The sequence below is a fragment of the Notothenia coriiceps genome, unplaced genomic scaffold (assembly GCF_000735185.1).
Source record: "Notothenia coriiceps isolate Sejong01 unplaced genomic scaffold, NC01 NC01_scaffold00004047, whole genome shotgun sequence".
NCBI classification, from domain to species: domain Eukaryota; kingdom Metazoa; phylum Chordata; class Actinopteri; order Perciformes; family Nototheniidae; genus Notothenia; species Notothenia coriiceps.
Window position 1 is genome coordinate 177882 of NW_011336748.1, and position 21045 is coordinate 198926.

Consider the following 21045-nt stretch of genomic DNA (forward strand, 5'->3'; position numbering starts at 1 on the left):
GCGGAAAAAAATCATTTCTAATTACATTATACCCCGAGTAAAGAAAAAAAAAAAGGATGTCATTTGAAACTAAAGCACCTCTTCGCTAAATCATGTACATAACCCATAGACCTCGTCTTACTTTGCCAAACGTTGCAGTGCTTCCAGAGAAAATCCTACCCATAAATCAATGGGGCCTGGAGTGGAGCTGGCTAACCCTACACCATTACAGCAATAAAGAGACAGACTGACGACACCACACACACATCAATGACAAGCACACGGCACTACACCCACACGCACGGACGCACACACACACACACACACACACACACACACACACACACACACACACACACACACACACGCACACGCACTGCATGTAGGAACGCACGTCACCTTACAGTACAGAACATGGATGAAGTACGTCTGTGAATGTGTGAGGGGATGCATGTGAACACATTTTTCTTACTGATGACTTTATGCTGCAAGGTTGAGCAGAATGCCCCATATGTTAAACAGTTTCATTATAAGCAGGCCCTTCAAGACATGATGCGTTCAAGGTCAGGCCAGGCAGACAAAGACATGAATGGATGATGTACATGAGTAACCACTTGTTCAACTGAGACATAGAGACTATATGCCACTCGTTCAAATGATCCCATCTTTGCACTTTTCAAACGTACTCAAGTACAGGTGCAACTAGCTTTTTATGTAATGTTTTCCTTTGAATACCTACGTTCCTATGTGATAATTAGCTTCTTCTCTCTCAAGGTAGGAAGCAATAAGTAATGGCCCTTTTAATATGGGTCCCTTCAATGCCAGTGCACAACCCTTTCTGCCTTGAAAGACAGACTAAATCTTTTGAGCTATTCAAGGAGCGTGAGGCTAATAAAATAATGTTTTATTGAGAAAGCAGCATAGCCATCTTTTCAAGGTTATGAAAGTCACTGCACAGTCGAACACTGACACCTACAGGTTTCAGTGTGTCCTGCAAACAGATAACATCTATCTGTCTCTCAGAACCTCATGCTACTGTATACCACTGGAGCTTTACCATCCTTCTAACTGCATTGTGGGTACTTTCATTCTTTTACATATTCCAGGATAGCTTTTGTGCAAAAATGCATCCGAGAAGCTGATTCTAAAGTAACAATGTGAATATAACACTGGAATTCAATATTTGATACACAAACATTATTTGGAAACATTTCAGATCCGATAATGTGATATCAGGCCCAAAAATAGTCACTGAGTACAAGCGTAACAAATCTCTAGACAAAGAAGATTTGAATGGCAATGAGTTCGGAACAAACTGATACCATCAGAAAACACATGACCTCATACTCTGGCAGAACAGATACAATGAGGTTGCACAGGTCACCCTTTACACAGTAAACTTCGAGTGACACTAAATCCAGCAAAGACAGGAAATGAGGACATATATAAAACTGATGAGGATGACTGATGATGAAACTGATAACTTTCAGGGTGATGGAGCGAACTCGGGTTGCTTTGTTCTTACCAGTGTGGAGACAGCGGAGGTGTACATTGGAGTGTGTCCCGAAGACATCAACACAGGCTGCAAAACAACATCAAAGAAAAGGGTCATCATGCGGAGCAGTGTGCCTTATAGAAAGCAAACGGTACAGAATAGGGCTGCCCACTCTTAGTCAACTATTTGGCCATGTTGGTGATAGATGACTAAGAATTTCTTAAGTCGAGGAAAGCCCTAGTACTGTGACGCATAACATCTGTAAAAAAGCAGCTCAAATAAACTCTGTATGCTGCAGTTTGACAACATATATCAGTGTTATAGACAGGGGTGCACACAACTTTCTCAGTGAGGTACTCAGATGAGTACCTGGAGTCAGTGTTTGGTACTCCAACTTCTGGCTCCCCTCAAAGTTCCCACAGGTAGTGGAGTGCAGAGCTTCGTGACCACAGAGCGTGTGAACGTTGTGATCAGCTGTTTTAGCGCAGTGCTGTTTTAGCACAGTGCTGCTGTACAGACCGACGTTAACAGCAGCCCTGTCTGTGCACACGGAAACCGATGTCGTCCGGTGATCTAACCGCCTTCTGGAAAAGCTTCACAAGTACGTCGGCACGCAAATGTGCTTTGTGACACAAGTGACGGTACGCATTTCTGATTGTTGCCGCGCATGCGTACCACTTATGTGCACCCCTGGTTATAGATATTGTTCAGGAATGACACTGTTTTATGTCCGTATCTGATGATAACACACACTGATACATTGTATACCACAAATACAAAACCATTTCCATTCATATAAAAAAAAAAAGGGAAAATACAACAATCCACATGCTTAATGATACAGCACCCCCCGAGTCATTGATAACTTATTGATTGGCAAATCAAAACAGCTTATTCAGAATCGGTTAACAATGAAACAGCAGTGGGATCTTACGCCTGTTTAACTGAATAGATCTTACGGCTGATGCTGCTTCTCTAAACAAATCACCCTGTGCCTATGAATTTGACAGCAGCAGCAGTGCAGCAATTTCACATGTCAGGAGACGCTCTCCTCCCACTGGAAGAGTTTCACATCGCTGCAGAGCATGTCATTAAAGTGTGAATGTCTGCTGATCCAAGTAGGATACCTGGGCGGTGGATTCCTGCTGATCCCCATGTTTACATACGGCACCTTCCCTTCCCAATATAGACATGGCCTTCTTTGAATGGCTCCACTGGACACATTTCTGGACTTAAGTGCCTTGCTCAATTGCACATCAGCAGTTGTTTTGAACAGTCGTAAAGAGTATATAACAAGCACTAATTTATTTAATCACACAACCCCCGTGAAGACTTCCCTGGCAGGTGTATAGGTTTAAACTGAAGGAAGGAGAGGATTTGAGAAAGGAGAAGAATACAACTTACAAAAGATGTGAAGTAACATTTGAAAAAAGGGGATTTATTTAGGCTAGGCGATTCATCAAATGACTCGTCATTTTATATCACACTCCGTAATAAACAGGGTCACAAAACCAAAACATGGCACCGTGTCAGGAAGCAATACTAGGTCAAGTGTTTACACAAAGTGAAGACAAACCAGCGTCATCATCAGCCTTTCTCTCAAAGCAAAACCAAAATATCTTGATCACATTAGATTGAATAATCTATTGCACTTATATTATGCTCCTAACTACCGGCCTGAGGCTCAAACAGTTTCGTCTATAGCCATCCATCAGCCTGGGATAGACACACTTTTATTTATCTATATGTATTTTTTATACCTATTTAAGGATGCAGCCCATAAAACGATTTAAACAATTCACTTTGAACTAGCGCTAGCCCGGACTTTTACACTTCACAGTGAATTCACTTCTCCCTGAAGAGAAACACAAGACTTCATAAATAATGTCAGTATTCCAGAAATAGAAACAGGGCCAATCCTCGTTCCCAAGTGTAGGTGTCTTAATAACAATGTTATTACTATTGCTATGTTTCCCATTTAAGTTACACTCCCCCACCATTTAACATGCTTGCATTTCAATGTTTTATAAGACAGTTTTGTATTCAACACTAAAGTTTTGATTTAGTTTTATCTGCGGATACCAGAATGTCAGTGTAAGGAGTGATGAGTATGATTTAGGCTCGTCATAAATAGTGACGCTTTACACAAAAGTATAACCTCGAGCGGTTATATCTGATGGGACTAAAGCTGGCCTAGTTTTAAACTAAACATTCCTCCAGACAGACGTGCTTTTTTAGAATAATAAAAGGGACAAGCGAGGAATCAACCATACTTGACTGCTCCGTCACTGTCAAAGATGTTCCAACTTAGTTTGATTTGGCGTATTGATCCGTTTGTGAACGAGTGCTTTAGACTCTAACATTTGGGCTAGTTACATAGTGTCATAAAACATAAAATGACATTCAACAAAAGACCCAGCTGCAACAGAAACAGGGCCGTTTCCAAATATAAGAAATAACATAGACATAAATGTTAAGTGGATTAACACTGCTCTGTTTAAAGTCATGTTGGGAATTCTCTGTAATCATTTGACTCATTTTGTAGGCTGAACAAAGGGCTTATTTATCTCCAGGCACATGGTGTCAAGAAACTACATCGAGAACAGGACAGTACACATTACATGATGACGCATGAAACACCCTCAGCCCACTCAACACATTCAGTTCTAAATATATTGTGATGGAATCATGCAATGGTTCCTTTTTCTTCTTCTTTAATTACCCTTTCTTGATAGATGGATACAAGTACATCAAGACTTGAGAAAGCTCATATGCCCAAGAGAAGCATGCTAAGAACCTGTGAATAAGATGGAGCTAATTGAGGGTATAACCTCACACTGTACAAACAGAAGTGACTGATGATGATGAGCAGCTAAACAATCAGTGTTACAACATGTTCAGATGTCTGGCTTTGTGGTGTTTCTGCCCCTGCCTTCATCAAAGATGGCTTTTACAAACCAGCCATCCGTTGAGGGCGACTGTGGCTGTGAGTACGGTCTCTCAATCTTAAGGTTGTGGGTTTGATCCCAGCCGTCCTACATGTCTGTGTGTCCTTGGGCAAGATACTTGAGTTGCACCCAATGGCAGGACCAACGGTGTCTGAATGCTTTCTTGAATGTTTGAATGCAGTATGAATAGGTAAAAGATGACTTGTAAATGTCAAGCGCTCTAAGGAGTTGTAAAGACTGGATAAAGTGCTATATAAATATAGTCCTTTTAACATTTACCATCCAACAAAACGCACTTTGTCCCCTGATTTTAATGGTGTCAAGAAAGTGATGTTCAAGACTCGCAAGAACTAAAGTATGGTGTAAAAAGAGCCAGTAAAGTAATTGAGCTGTGTGAAGTTGTGACATGTACATCCTGGTGGAGAACTCTCATCCCTTGAGAAAATGATATACACTAATGAAGGTCTTTGTGTAAAGTATTTGCCAGATACTAACAGAGTTTGAGGCGTGGGTGCAGCAGCCTATACTTCTTTTAGATATAATGTCATGTTTGAATAAAATAACATGTTTAACAGATCAACAAATTCCATTAAAAGACCAAAACTCTATATTTGATATGGACAATATTGCTCTGTTGAGTATTGTTAGAAAAATATCACTCGTCGTCACCGGCTTGATCTTCAATATCAAGATACATGTATTTATTATCCTTGCAAGAATGCAAGTAGTCATCACACACTCCCGGCTGCATGGGACAAAAGAGTAACTTTAGTAGAGTCCTTCACATGCTTATATACAAGAGAGGGTGTTACAGTCACAAGATGGAAGAATACCGGTTCAAAGCAGTATTCTGACATTAGTTAAGATTAGCCTGCGTGAGCAATACTCATGACAGTCATATGTCTATCTCTCGAGTGACTGTGTCATTATGCCAATCTTAGGCACATAGCTATCATAACTTCAACACAGTGTCTCATGAGCGTCATCCATGTAGTCATACATCCGGCTACGTGCACAGCTACGTAGGGCCTCTGTTATCATGTGCTACTCTGATATAGAAGGAACATTCACCCTTTTCTCAACAAGTATTTATGGCAACAGGAGGTTTCTGTGGGATTGACAGTGACTCCTATCATGTCACCTGGTGCAAGGACGTAGCTCATTGAGGTGGTTTCAATCATTCAGATACAAATACATGTCTATGTCACTAAGGATTGGGTTACATTACTTGTTAGGGCTAGGATATGGTAGATTAATTGTTGTTGTTGATCAAATATATTATATGACCAGCCCTATATTGAAATGAACTCTATCTGGAGACTTATTACAGAGAAGCTTCTTACGTACTTACAAATTTGTGCAGGACGAATATTACATTTTACATTTTCTCTCAAACAGACTTAAAGGGGACCTATCATGCAAAATGCACTTTTGTACGTCTTTTATACATGAATATGTTTCCCCGGGGTGTGGCAGGGAACTCACCAAGTGTCAGAAAGCACAACTCTCTCTCTTTTCCTCCATACCCAAATCTCTAAAAACGGGGCTGCAATACACGATACAGATTTGAAATTGTTCTGACTTCAGAAACGGGGTGCTCCGCCTATATGGGCAACTCTCCACCTATCAGGGGAATGAGAGGTTGCGTGGCTTGGTAACAGCATGGTAACATGATGCCCGTGCCACGCCCCCCTGCAAAGGTCAGCTGCAGCTCACAGAATCAGCCCTTGCAAAAACAGGGCTGGAATAGAGTAAATAGAGCGAAATGAGGCATGGCTAAAATGCATGATCTGTTTGGTATTTTGAAAAAAAAACTTCACAGACATGTTTCATATAGGTATGGCCCTACAATATATTATTCAAATATAGCATGATAGGTCCACTTTAAATGAGCTCACAATGTTAAAATTCAAGGGGAAGAGAAAGTGTCCCTCCCCATCACAGTAATACACAGTGCTCCCATGAACTGTGAATAATGATGGATCCCTTGGCATGAGCGGGATGATAAACTCCAGTGGGAGAAAGGGGATTATCAAACCAGCAAGAAAGGTCAACAAAGGACAGCTTGATTACCCTTTGAAAAAGCAAAGTACTTCAGGTTGCACACCATTTTAATATTTCTTTATCGTGATTTTTGTGGAAAGAAAAGCTAATCCCCACCTTTATGTCGCCAACTAGTTACAGTGGCCGTTTGATTCATTCCCGTTTTGACTCGTCAAAGCAGCGAAGGGTCAAAGACACACAGAGACAAACAAAACCCCCACAACCAAATTAAAGCCAGACCTTGTTTGTCTCTGTGTTATTTGTTGTTTACTGTTCATTGAACAATCCCAATTAAAAAGTCAGCAGCCAGGTCATTCTGTTTTGTTCAAGCTGCCCTTGTTTAGATCCTTCAACAAATGTTCAAATAAGCAGAGAGCAGTGATAAAAGGACATGGAGATGGACTTAACTTTAGCTAATTACTGACACACAGTGTGTTTCCTCCTGTCTTATATTATACTCCTGTACTTTATGAATTATTACTTGTATGATGCGATGCTTCAAAGCACATTTAATCATCTGTCTATTAGAGTAGGTTGTGCGCACACGTTTTTATATTAATACCATCATGTTATGTGAATAATCCAGCACCTCTTGAATAATGTATCTTTCTTTCTGTTCTCTCTTTCCCTCCACATTCGCACACACAAATGAGTGTCATTAGTTTTCCTAAAAAGAGGTTAAACACACTATAAAACATTTAGAGATCAATTGTACTGACTGTATTATATTGTTTTCTAATTTTAATATATAGAATATTGTTGACTTAACTGATTTTCGCCGCACTCATTGTGTCATGATGGTCTGTTTGTGAAAGCCTCTCCTATGCCATTACTTCTCAATTTGACCGTGTGCAAGGAGAGATCTGCGTGTCCTCCTCGACAGCTCAGGCTGATCGAGCTCTGCGTGTTTGAAATGGCAGCGGTGAAGCCCAATAACTCAGCCTCTCCTCCCTGCTCATTAAAAGAGAGCATTTTAACGGACACATCCGCTCCCCAGGGACATCAGTGCACTCCGTGTGGGAGATGGAGAAACACTTTCCCCCTCAGAGCAAATAAATACAGGAGCTCTTAAGCCCTAATAGCCAGTGCTGCTGTTAAATAACATGTGTGGGCTTATGAGATGGATCGTTATTAAGTGAGCATTACAGCGTACACCTGCTTGCCTTTGTAGCTACAATATGTTTTCATTATTGCACTCCCTGCAACAAGACTCGTATTCCCACTGCTGTCAGCTGTATCTTCTGACTGCTGTGTGGCAATGAGTCATGGAGCTCTCTTAGACCTTTCTTCCTCTGCATTAGCCTTTGCATTGATGAGATATGTGTTTCCAAGTAGTTCAGAGTCTGTACTGCGAGAGCTACTTCAAACATTTGTATTTGTTTATGAAGTTCTGGATAACTTTGTTCATGCTTCAAAAGCGGTCACTTCCTGCCACAGCATCACAGATGTAAGCCTATACCTTCATTTGACTACTATATTGTGCCAATAAACACATTTGTTTTTGTCAAAAATAACTTTTGTTTTTAGAAAAGTCCCCTTAAATTGCTGATTGAGTGAAAAACAAGTCGAAACATGTTAAGAGTGGAGTATACCTGTTGATTTTGTAGTACGTGGATATAGAAAAAACATAAAGAATTAAAATACTGTGTTAAAAATGTGCATTATCATTTCGTCCACCCTTAATCTCATTAGATTTAATAACATCTATTTTTAAATCAAGCTATACCGTTCTGTAATGTTTCTTAACAAGAACCAACTATAATAGGATATCTTTTTTTATCAATCTTCGTCTACCAAAAAAAGATTGGATGTCAAAATCTGATTAACTTCATACAGTATTATAATCTATCAGGGTAAGTTGATCTCTGACAGCATAGTGAAGTGGAGGTGATCTGATTACTGAATGCATCTGGAGTCCACTCAAGATCTTCATGCTGTTAAGCTCTGATATTACATTACCCTACATGTAAGTCATACAGGTGTAAAGAGGATCCGTCACTAAAAGGTGCCAGGAGGCCACATTTCCTCATAATTTCATTATATTCCCATTAAAGTATTTATGTTGCAGAATTACATTTTCAAAACAGACATGACATGGTTTTAAGTGCAGCGTTATAATAGATAATGTGTTGTTATGAACCATTGCGCGCCAGCTAACGGGAACTCCTAATACAAATGTAACAAGCTTTGAGTTGTTATGTCTCTGAAGCACATTATAATGAGAGGAACCACATCACAATAACCATACATCTGTATTCATAGCAAACGGATAATGCATTATACAGTAGGTAGTTCAGAGCATCCTTTTTTGTCTCATTTGGCTTTAATTTGAAATGCTATCACCCTTTACCAACACCATTTTGCACATTTTAGAAACGTCATGTATGTATAAGTGTTAGGAAATATCTAAATCATACATTTCAACATTTACTAGAAAAAAGGGGAACCACCGGATGCCCAAGTTCTGATCGTGTGTGTCCTACCTTGACAGGAGAGATGTGTGTGTGCGGTGTGTATCCATGTATGGCCTCCATAGCAGCGAGGTTCTTGTCACTCATGTGAAGCATCTCGGCACTTTTCCCTGGAGCCAGATGTGCTGGACTGTGCTCCAAGGGGGGCGTCTCCTCATCCTGGTACCTGTACTTCTGCAGATACAAAACACAGATACACAAAAAGCTGTTAATGTGGGAACTAGACGCTATTTGTTTATTTATTTAAGAACGTCAATGGCTGAGAGTATTTAAATCATAAACAGAAAATCCAATGTCAGCGTCATTATCTTTTACATTTTGTTGATGCTATCCTCAAGGTTCAAGGCTTTTATTGATCATACTAGCTACAGTGTAGTTATGACAATGACAATCTTGAAAAGGCTCCTCCAACAGTGCAACACAATAAAATCCTTATCAAATTGTGATCAAACTCCCTTCACGGAGATGTATTTCCATACCAGTGTCATCTTAAGCAAAATGTAGGCAAATCTGACTTAACACATAGCATGTGGGCCGCCCACACATGCAAAGTCAAGGCATCATAGAGGCTTACACATATTGCCATTGTGCGTTTAGCAAAGTGATCTTCCTCCACAACCACATGGAGCAGACCGTGACTCATAGTGGCTCCACATTAGCAGAACATGCCTCTCTTCCTTGTAGCTTCACTCCCCACCGATAGCCCACACCTGGGCGGCCTGCCAGCAGCAGCCCACTGCGTTAGCCACACATGGTAGGCTTCATTCTAGGCGTGATGACACAATATCTGCACACAGCGTTTTCCATCAGAAACACATCAGAAGGTGGGGAGCATCACAGTGGAGATCGGCCACACTGTCCTGTGGGTTAGAGCCTGTGTTTCTACCACAAATCCTCCTGAAGCCCCCAGGCCCACATTGTGCTCTGCTGCACTGCAGATGTGAAACAACTCATTCTGAAACATTTGTGGAGATCATCTGAATGTTGGCTGATGGCCTCGTGGCCAGCTCTGCTACTCTCCCCTTTCTTTCTTTTTTTCTTTTTTTTTTGGAGGCAGACGAAGAGGGAGGTGCATCACCGAGCCCCGTCTCAGACAGGCTGCCTAGCAACCAGAGCAGAGCAGAGATTGCAGAGCCACAGTCTGGGCTGCCAGCATCGGTCCTGGATCACATTACACTGAGACAGCAAGAAAGAGAGGGAGTGAAATAGAGATGAAGATAAAGGAGAAATGAGGGGAATGAGTCAAAATGAAAAACGTCTACAAAAAACAGCAACAATGTGAAGGGGGGTGACCAGAGAGAAAGTGGATGATTGCTGAAAGCACCGTTCCATAATTACAGGTCGATAAGCAGAAAAGGATTGATTTACATGTTTTATTTTCCAGCAGTGCTGAGGCGTTAATGTAAACAGATTACATATTATGTAAGCATACCAATTATACCACCAACTGTGTGTAATACAGAACTGGGTGATTAGCTAATCTCCATCCTCTCTATATCATTAAACTCTTTAAAGTAAGATTTGTATCCAATAACAGAAAACATGATCTTAAAACTCTGAAAGCCTGTAAATGACGTGAATCACAGTTCAGAGCAGCCCTTAGCTCTGCTGTGCCTCCCCCTCTCCTGCATGACCAACGTTCATGCTGCCATGTTGCCTTCTGTCCCACTGGTGGGGGATGTGACCGTCAGAGCTTATATGTTACACAGTGTCCTTCTGGAGAGGGCTCTAGGTGCATTTCCTCTCACCACTGAATTCTAATATTGTTGCACAATAGCACAACATTGTACATTTATAAAATACAAACAATGTGTCAGGTGTATTTTACGATGAATCATAGTTTTGACTAACAGTCTTGTACAAGGAGGAGATGACTAATGACAAATAACAATACAATTGATGAATGGGAAGATCTAGGAGAGCTTTTCCAAATGTTAATGAAAGGTTGATTCTGGTCCGTCATTTCCTGGGAATGATCAGTTTTCCAGCTAGTTTATTACTCATTATTCTCACCTTGTGTTATCCAAATCAATAAGACCCTGATTATTAGGGATGCATTATAAGCACAAACTCAGCTAGATGGAGATGATGTGAATGCCGCCTATCTATTCAATCCAATTCTATGTTTGTATACAGTACCGTGACTACCTGAACTACACCTTACCCTCTCATGAGTGCAGCAGCTGTTATTATGTTTCCCAACCATACATTCTTCACACAAATTCTTACCTGCAGCAGTTCAAATAAGCTACACAACTTCACACTTAATCCCTCACCATGAAATATTGATCTGATTGTTATAGCTAAAGGCTTTCCAAAGGGGCTGCTTTTCTTAAACGTGAGACATCTGAATCTAGCACACATGCCGGCAGCAGCAGCGCTGGTGTTAGGAGACAAATCATTCTTTGTTACAAGGTAATATTGCACCTCAGGTGAAAGGTGAGCTAGTCAGAACTAATATGAAAAAAAACAATACAATTAAATTGTAGTAAAGATGGAGGAGAAATTTGAAAAAACCCTCCTCTACCTTACCTCTGTAGGAGCTTTGCACTGGTCAACTTCTTGTTCCTTAGCCCATGTATTCATTTTGTGGCTTATTTCGTTTGAAAATGTTTATTATTGTTTTATGCTAATAAGTAACATGACAAGACAATAACATGCCTCTGCACCTGCAATCAACTCTTACTAACTGTTTAAATATTCTAGGTTGTCCAAATAAACATCTTTATAGAGTTGTGCAGTAGGGATTTATATCGTTGACTTTTTTACAATACCGATACCACTGAACGATACAGATACTCAATCGATACATATCGTGATACTTTGAAAATGTATCATCCCACAATTACTCCCATGAAGCGCTTTACGATATAGTTAACATGTCAAATGAATATTAAATTCAATTGTGGGACTTCTTGGACCTTTTAGTACTGAACAAACAATGAAAAATACATTACAAATATGAAGAAAACCGATTATGGAATATCTCTTATAACACCCGCCATCAGGTGTGCCGCGTGAATAGCACATCTTGTCAATGCAAACAGACCGCACCGTTATAATTAATGTTAAACCTGAGATTCGACTAGAGAACAAATACATAATAGAATAATGGTCATGAGATCTCGGCATTGCATTTACCTTCACTGGAAAACAATCCCGTCACAGTTCATTTGGGGACTTTATTTCTAGACTGGAAAATATATTTTTATTTTTTTAAAGTATCGAAACCAAATCTGATTTCGGTACGGTATACCGTAGCCACCAGTAACCGGTATTTCGGTAGTATCGAAACCGAATCTGATTTCGGTACGGTATACCGTAGCCACCAGTAACCGGTATTTCGGTAATACCGGATACCGGTATGCATCCCTATTGTGCAGTGACGCGTCCTAAAACCCGTAAGTAAGTTAGCATTTTACCACATCCGGTTCCCTCGACAAAAAAGCAACGCAATCTTAGGATTTTGGAAAATAGCTGGAAATAAGGTCTGTGGTTGAAACACATTTAAGAGACTTGTTCTACGACATTAAATACATCAGCAGTGACCCCACTGGTGATTTCTGAAGAGTTTACGTGTCTGAAAAACGATTGTTTTATATATACAGTCTATGTTTTTAACAAGTGGCTGAATAGGACTACAGAAGTTGTCGAGGCCGTACACGTGAACACTCCCGCTAAGTTTGTTTGCCGTGTTCTGCTTGAAAGCAAGTACCTGCCTCCTTCAAACTGTTAAAACAAACGCTTCAACTTGTACCATTTAGAATCTGTATTTTTGAATATGGATCTTAAGTTGGCGTGACGTTGAAGCAGCGACCCTGCTGTAGTTCGTTTATAGCATAACGTTAGCATTTTGCTTCTGGCGATTAGATTTATGATTCGAAAATTATAAAAGTAGGGTAGACATGTGGATATTATCCGGTTGAACAAAACGTGACCCGTTTCTTAAATGTGTGTCGATCACAGACCTTATTTCCAGCTATTTTCCAAAATCCTATGGAGAAATTGCATTGCATTTTTGTCAAGGGAACCCATGCGCAGCTTACTTCCGGGTTTTAGGACGCGTCACTGCACCACTCTATCATCTTATCTTTTAATATATCTTAATATATCTTAATAAGGTCCTACGAAACCCAAAAATATATATTATTGCAAATAGAAGTTTTTTATTATAACTGGATGAAAGCCTTAACTGTAATGAGAGTGTATTAAGAAACTATTGAAAAAGGCAAATCCTAACAAATAGGATACATTTAAACATGTGACAAGATGGTCAAAAAGGTTGGCATTATTTATAGGTAGAAAGCCAAAGAACATAGAACAGATAGTTGTCTTATGTTATAAAAATAATATCCAATAGTATACACTCCCACTGCGGAAAAAAATATGAAAAGCTGACAGTCCACAGATTCTATTTGTATAAGTTTCATCCCTGTGCGATCAAAACTCACTGTTAACCCCGTGTTCTAGTATGATAAATAAAAGAACATTGTTCCTTGAAAATCAATGCATTCTAATAGCGGGTACATTTGACCCATTGGTGGTTCTCGGTCTACGGCGACCCCTGGTGGTTCTAGTGTTAATAAAGTAAATTTGATCAAAAATTCCAAATCTGCTTTCCTCTCAAGCAGGGGCTTTAACAACTTGCAGCAATTACATTCTGCTTTGAACTGTACACATAGTCCTTTAAAGTACCACTGCAACAGAATACCTCTGGGTCTCCTGCCTTTATTGTATCAGTATATCATAGTGGAAAGAATCCAGTACATCTGGACGGGGTGTAGTGAAGGTCAACGAAGAGCGGCTTTGCAGTCTGCATTTGTTTTCCCTCCTGTACTTTAATACTTAAGTGGCTGAATAAGCTCTTCTATTAATGTTAAATTAGTTTACTTAATATATAGCAAATGTCAAACTCTATCCATATCATCTCAGTTTGTAATTCAAGGACCGTGCTTGAGCTTTTAAATGTCTGCATTAAGTAATGGATTGAAAGATACCCTCATCTCTCAGGCTTATCATTTCTAAGAAGCTGCACATGCTTCAGAAGTGTAAAGTGTTTCAGGAACCATGAGAGGCACTTCAGGTGTACATTAAAGGTGGCAACTCCCCACTGCATCTTCACAGAATTCAAGTGAGAGTACATCTATTTGCATTTTCTTTAATTCTCTGCTTTGATGAACTCTGAGGGATTTTGAGCTCAGTGCTAAATCTCAGTGAGGCTCCACAGCGCTGTCAGAAGGAACTATAAGCTGGAGTTTAGTTGTGTGCAGTACAATACTTCTCACTGGAGTACATCTAGACAGGTATATGTGCTTGGATTAAACCATATTTGTATAAGTTATATAAAGAGTGATATATTTAAATGTAACACAGAGCCTAGTCAAGGTTCTCATCTTTAGGTCTAACTCCAGCAGTGTATTTGAATGATAACCAGAATACACAGACACATACAGAACTGAAACAACATGTTTTTTGCTATTTGTTTTAATTAATTTGTAATGTTTTTAAATCTCTAGTTTAAGATCTTTATCCGTAGATTGAAATATAACTACCCTCCCTACATGTGAAGTATATTAAGTAGGTCAGAACACCTGCAGGTATAGCAGAGCAAACCCACTGGCACCTATGAAACAGTTAAGCCGAAGACATTTTAATATCAGACTGATGATATGCGAGTACATTGACACATTAGCTCCTCTAAATCATTTCTCATTATCATTTTGACTAAACTTTCTCTTTCCCTGTACAACCCATCATAATCCAGTCATTGTTCCAGCCTTCTCAGTTGATTTTCATTCTCAAGTGTCCTCTCAAGTGCCAAACCCCAAACCCAGTTTTCATCTCATTTGCATTATCACAATTTCGGTTGCCAGTGCACACCTACCAGTACAACAGTTTTTTGTTCATACATGTACGCCTCAGAAGAGGAATTCACTGACATTCTGCCAGTGCTAACTTCAGACTAGTCTCCAAGGTGTTTCAGCACAACACTTTGACAAGTGTTAGTATCCTGTAGCTCTGTATGCTGCAACAACAACAACAACACACTCTACATCCACCACGGCCCGGGGCAGAGCGCGTACAGCTGCAGCAGCAAGGATGTTCATGTTACCATCCAACCTAAATCAAATGGAAGAGCTTCTCATCGTCCCCATGGAAATGTTCTAGAGTCACATGTGAGCACGTATTTACCTATCGACCTGTCACAGCAGAGGCAAACAACACAAACATAAACCTGAAAATGAACAGAAAAGGGTATTATTTTTAAATAATGCACCAACTCCCCAAGCAGCACTATTCCAATCGTATAAAAACTAAAACTTTGATCGGACATGGAAAAATACTTCACTATGTGTTGAAGCTCATTACTGCCCCAACAAACTTAAGAGTTTTTCTAAAAATAAAATCCCAAAGTGCTGCTCTTCACCGCCACAAAGCTCATGTTACTACAGGGAAACAGGAACAGTTATAAAAGATATATTAGTCAAACTGTTTCTTAACTCCCTGACTACAGGCTGCACTGGTTTGGAAACTCAAGACTTCATCTTCCTTCAGTTCACTCGTTAATTCATGCTCATCTCAACCAAATGAATGAGATTCATTTCTGTGAGATGATTCATCATTGATAAGAGCAACACCGATGTATCATCCTTAAATTTAATTATCAAATTAGAGTCATAGATACAGTAAATGGTGCTATAGTAAGCGTTGGCAGTGCTGAGAAGAGGGGGTGGGGGGGGTTCTCGTCTACTGTCTAGAGCCTGTTTTCACAGGAACGTGATGTATTAAGACAGAACCGATATTAATATGGTAAGCACTAGCAGGATCATTTGCAGACCAGTGGCGAATACCATGGCCCTCATCTTTCTTAATAATGTTTTGGACTCTGTTAAACTGACCAAAAACTACAAGTATTGGCTAAAATGTAGTTTGTAGCGAAAGAACATGACGTTCTATAACTTGAGGATACACAAATCAGCCGAAAAAGCAGTGCCATAAACAGTAAGTACAAACATTAATGTACGCCTTCTACATGCAGCTTTAAAAATGTACAACGATGAAGAAAATCCATTGTCAGTTTACAGGTCAGGAGAAACTTATTCCCATGAATTCTCCTCACATCTTGATCATTCCGTCCCCTTCCCCCTCTGCCCATAGAAGCATGCGCACACCATTTTATGCTGAGTACATACATTTTTATGCATGTTGCGCTTGTAGCGGGGGATTGTGGTGTTAAACCTCCCCCAGCCCTCTGTTTTCTTCACACACACAAACATGCACACGGAGGCCATGTTGACACAGACTGGTTAATGGCTTCACGAGGAACCAACATCTAATAATGCGCTGCAGTGGGTATTTTTTCTTCAGCATCGCTTGCAAAAACAAGATCATATAGTACAGCCCTGTCCTATCAACATTCAACACACCCACACACACAAAAGTGCCTCGTTCCATTGCCTTATAAAATGTCATTTCAATGGGAATATACAGCCAATCGTTTTTTGCCTTACGTGGAAACGGTCCATAAAGCTTTCATCCCACCTGTCTTTGACTTTATATCTGCCCCCTTAACATGCAGTCATCTCACATCTAATAATAATCATATGTGATGAGAATAATTGCCTTTAGTTAGAGTCTTCTGTTTTAAATTCTATAGCGTCATGAAGGCGTTTTTGGTCTTTGTGTGACACTGAGGCTAAATTTGGTTCGACCGTAAATTGACTTTACCATTAATATGGCGCCTTTCTAGTCATCCAATCACAAAGCATTTAACCAGGTGCTTCGTGAAATGGTTTTGAAATATAGTTTATTCTTGTCTGTTACAGGGAGGCGTGTGGCGCGTTGGTGTTCGGATCAGGGGAGCAAAGGTTCAAACCCCCCCCCCACTGCAGTCAGCATGTCGTTGTGTCCCTGGGCAAGACACTTCACCCCAAATTGCTCCTGTGGGGATTGCCCACAGTATTGAGTATGTAAGTCACTTTGGATAAAAGCGTCTAACAAGTGACATGTACAGTAATGTAATGAAATGTTAACTGTGTAACAATCAAGATAAATTGTAGTGATGAACATTTGCTCTAAAAATCAGCTTTTTTTGTAAGTCCACGATACCACTTTTAGAGCTTTGGTGTGTTTTAAGGTATTAGTGGCGTGCCATTTAACCAGGCAACCCATCTTGAAATAATGAATCGATTCTGGTGTTATGACATAAGGGAATATAACATATTGATATTTTCTTTGTAACGTCGCCCATAGGTTTCTGAACAGACATTGTTTATCTCAATGTAGTGTGCTCCAGCTCCATCTAACGCAGCTAATCCAAATGTTGGCACCATTAGTGGGGCCGAACCCTAATAATGCATAACTTTCTTTCCTTCCTGTATAGTTATCGTGAATAGGCAACTTAACTTCAGTGACCAAAAGCGTTTTTTTGTGTGTTTTAAAAATTGTATTTTCTGTTGTAAAGTTGGTTGTTTCAACATGGGGGTCAATGATGCTCTTCCATGTTGCAGTTTTTGGCGCCTCTGAATGGGCTTTACATGCGTGTGGTGTGACCGTTCTCCTACACCCTGCACAATCACATCCATTGCTCCCTCAACAGCAGCTGCACTATTTGATCACAGATAAGCTGTGAAGGGGGTGACCTTAAATGCTTCAATCTTAGACCTGAACACAGCATTAGCAAATATCTAGTGCCGCACATTGTTGCCGCATCTCTTCTCGCTTCACAGTCCGGCTCACTGCTCCTTATAATGGAAGATGGCACAAACAGCAGGATAAAATAGGTCAATTCCATAGGAGGAAATGTGTGCTTGCAAAGCTATAAAAACACTTACAGTAAGATGGGAAATGTATAACCAGTGCCTCACACGCAGGGACACAGGCTGCAGACAGAAGCAAATCACCTCTGCTTTGATATCACCTACTGCTGATATCTTCCACATCATTACTCTTGATCATTTGATTGGTCGGATGGTAATGAGTGAAGGCAGGTCGTTTTCCTGTCCACTTTCCAGTAAAGGCGTCTGAGAATCGATTCTAGGGGTGAGGTGATCATCGATCTTGATATTGAGATGAAGGCACACTGATCCCTGAGTCGTAAATCATTCATTACATTAAAACTCAGTTTCTATTTAAACCCTGTCCTCTGGCTGGTTTGCATTGTGGAGCTTTCGGTATAAGCACTGCCCTGGATCCTAGCTTCAAGACAAACTTCATCGAGCCGGTCCATCTTGATTAAATGTTGTGAGGCCATCAATGTGCATTAAGCATAAAGGAGCACATTAAAGCACTGCTGAACGCTTCCAACCACATAAAGAGCCTTTTCATTAAGATCCTGAATTAAAAATGACTGAGAATTTCTGTGCTCGGCTTTGTTAAAGAACAAAGGTTATACAAAAATAATAACCATGGAACATCACTATGGGAAATGAACAGTTATGGTAGATTTTGTTACATGGATTTAAAGCAAACATACGGCATTTCTAGAGAATTTTAGGAATACCGGTAAATACTTTTTTTAAAGCTGTACATCCCAAAGAGTCTGGCCAAATGACATCCCACCCAAAACCCCATGAAAGAGCGACAGACCCGATGCAAGCTGCTTAGACACTACTGAACCTGCTGGAAATATCCACAGATTGGTAATTTGGGCATGTTTGATGGGACACTAGATCTTATGTTTGGTAATATTGGGTCTGGAAATGATTTATTAAGTTATTTTCCACCTGCCAATTATTGTTTTGATTCATCTTTGGTCAATAAAATCTTTAAAGATGGTGAAAAATGTCCATCCATGTTTCTCAAAGTCCAACGGTGTTTCTCAATGTCGAGGAAAGCTGCTCCAGAGCCACTATTTCAAGAATGCTACATCATCGAGTCCCGCCGAAGGACTGTTCCAATGTCCAGGATCCTTGGAATCCTACAGAGGCCGGCGTACTTTGTTGAGGGAAATTTCAAGGCTGCACATGTGTAGACTCCGGGGTCTTAAAATCCCCACAATGCTTTGCGCACGGACCAATTTCCAAATCTTTGGCGGAAATGACGCACACCTGTTCCACAATTCTTCGTTTTCCGAGGCTAGGAAGGATTCTTGCCTTTTAGTTCATCCCATTTGAAAATCTGCTCTTATTACAGACTCTAAGCTCGCTGTGGAGTTACATTTTACACTGTTGGTCATGATGACTGTGTGGAGACACCTTAAGTCCATAGGAGGATCATTTTAATAACACAGGGAAGACGTGGAGTCTCAGAATGAGATACATGAGGAAGTAATGAGCCAGGAGGGAGCGAGGCGAGGCGGGGCGGGGGGGGAAGACACATGGGATTATCTGTTCTAGTTATACTGAACAGTGAGCACAGCAGGATCTACCTTTCAAGAACCCACAAAGCAAACAGCCATATACATTTTCCCAGCGGTGTCTCCGAAATGTAGAAATTGTTCTGGTCACTAAATCGAAAAATAATCACGATTAATTCAATTGAAAAAATATGTCCACCTGTTCATATATTTTTATATATGAAGTTATTCAGATTCTAGCAACAAGACCGAATGCAAACCAAAATGCCGGACGTGAACCAACAACAAAATAATCTGGAGCTTTTTACACATGTACACATCCGTTTGGCAAGCGTTGGTACAAAGCCTGGACAGAGTGCACCGTGTATCAGATTTGGCTTCAAAAAGCCAACAGACTCCAGTGCCATGTGGAGGGAAACTCTGAGCTGGCTGCCATAACACCTGAATCTGTGAGGGAGGGGCACCAGGGATGTGATGGACAATCAGTCAATGAATGAATAAACATGCTTTCTATTTAGATAGAAAAAGACAGCATCTCCCACTCAAAATTAGGACAAAAATCATACTGCAAAGAAAAAAAAGTAGTCTGTATTTATGCTGAGAATAAGCAGCCTGGCTGTGATTCATGCGTGGGTTAACAGCAGGGAGAGTGTTCATGTTACCTGATTTCAAAGCCTCTCTTTGTGGTGTACAGTTTCTCTGATGGTGACTGATATTTAAGTGGCCCTGAGCAATAATGTGCATTTCCCAAGGTCAAAAACATGCAATGCAGTTTGCTTTGGTGGGATGCAGAGCAAGCGTGAAGCATATGGCTAGTCCTAACGTGACCTGCCCTGCATACAAGCAGTATACATCAGAAAGTGATCAATGTTTCATTCATTAAATCTAATTTTTATGAAAGAAAACACAATTTAAATACACCATCATGCCTGCCAAGGATGCTGTGTATGGAAATCGGCTGCATGATAACAGCGGTGATGTAAAGGTGATATGGTAGTGTGAATAAGCTTGCATCTAAAGGCATATGGGATAGGTGAGTGTGATCACTACTAATTACTCTTGTGGTCGCGTAACGATAACAATCCCAGTTCAAATGAGCCACAGATCAATCCAACCCTACCATTTCTTACAGAGGGCTTTTTATTAATAAACCATATTTACACAAACATCAGTCAACATCTTCGCCCCTCGCACCCCTCGCACCCCAGGCTTACCTTGCACCCGAACATGAGGGACAGCGTCCGGTTGCTGCAGATGAGCTTACACTGGCACATGACCGGCGAGAGACACTTTAAATTCCTGACAGGCAGAGACATCAATCCAAAGCCTCACACCACGCGCGCACACACATACACACACCGACAGGCAGACAGAGCTCGCCGGTCCGCCGCCACTCACTCAGAGCCACGAGACAGTTGCAAGAGAGCCGCGGAAGCTGAGGAGGAGGGTCGGTGTTAGCAGCGGGCAGGCTTCCCGGGTCCAATGTGTTTGAGCGACTTCATGATAGTGCCCGTTTGACACGTTTAAAGCTTCGGTCTGTCGCTAAGCACTGCCATGTTGTTAATATTTTTTAACACTAGCAGCCTCAAAATGTGTACTAGTCTCTCTCTCTCTCTCCCCTCCTCCCTCTCGCCTCTCTCTCCCCCCTCTGTGATTAACCGTAAAGTGTGTACTTAACACGCAGCTGGAATCATTAAGGAGAGCAGTGCAAAGGCGAAGCACAGAGAAACGGTACATCCATCTTTTTACCCGGCGGCAGCAGGCGAGTTATATTGATAGCATTAATCAAAGTGAAAACAAACACACATACAG

The 21045-nt window shown here is 40.7% G+C and overlaps 1 protein-coding gene across 1 annotated transcript in view; it reads right to left on the reverse strand.

Moving 5' to 3' along the window:
- LOC104941841 (discs large homolog 1-like protein) overlaps window positions 1–20764 on the reverse strand; it is a 29031-nt gene extending 8267 nt beyond the window's left edge. The window contains exons 1-3 of the mRNA XM_010766980.1: window positions 20448–20764; window positions 8949–9110; window positions 1505–1561 (exon numbers count right to left, since the gene is read on the reverse strand). Of these exons, the coding sequence (XP_010765282.1) occupies window positions 1505–1561; window positions 8949–9110; window positions 20448–20549 (321 nt within the window). The 5' untranslated portion in view covers window positions 20550–20764. The remainder of the gene's footprint in view (window positions 1–1504; window positions 1562–8948; window positions 9111–20447) is intronic.
- Window positions 20765–21045: the final 281 nt, after the last annotated feature.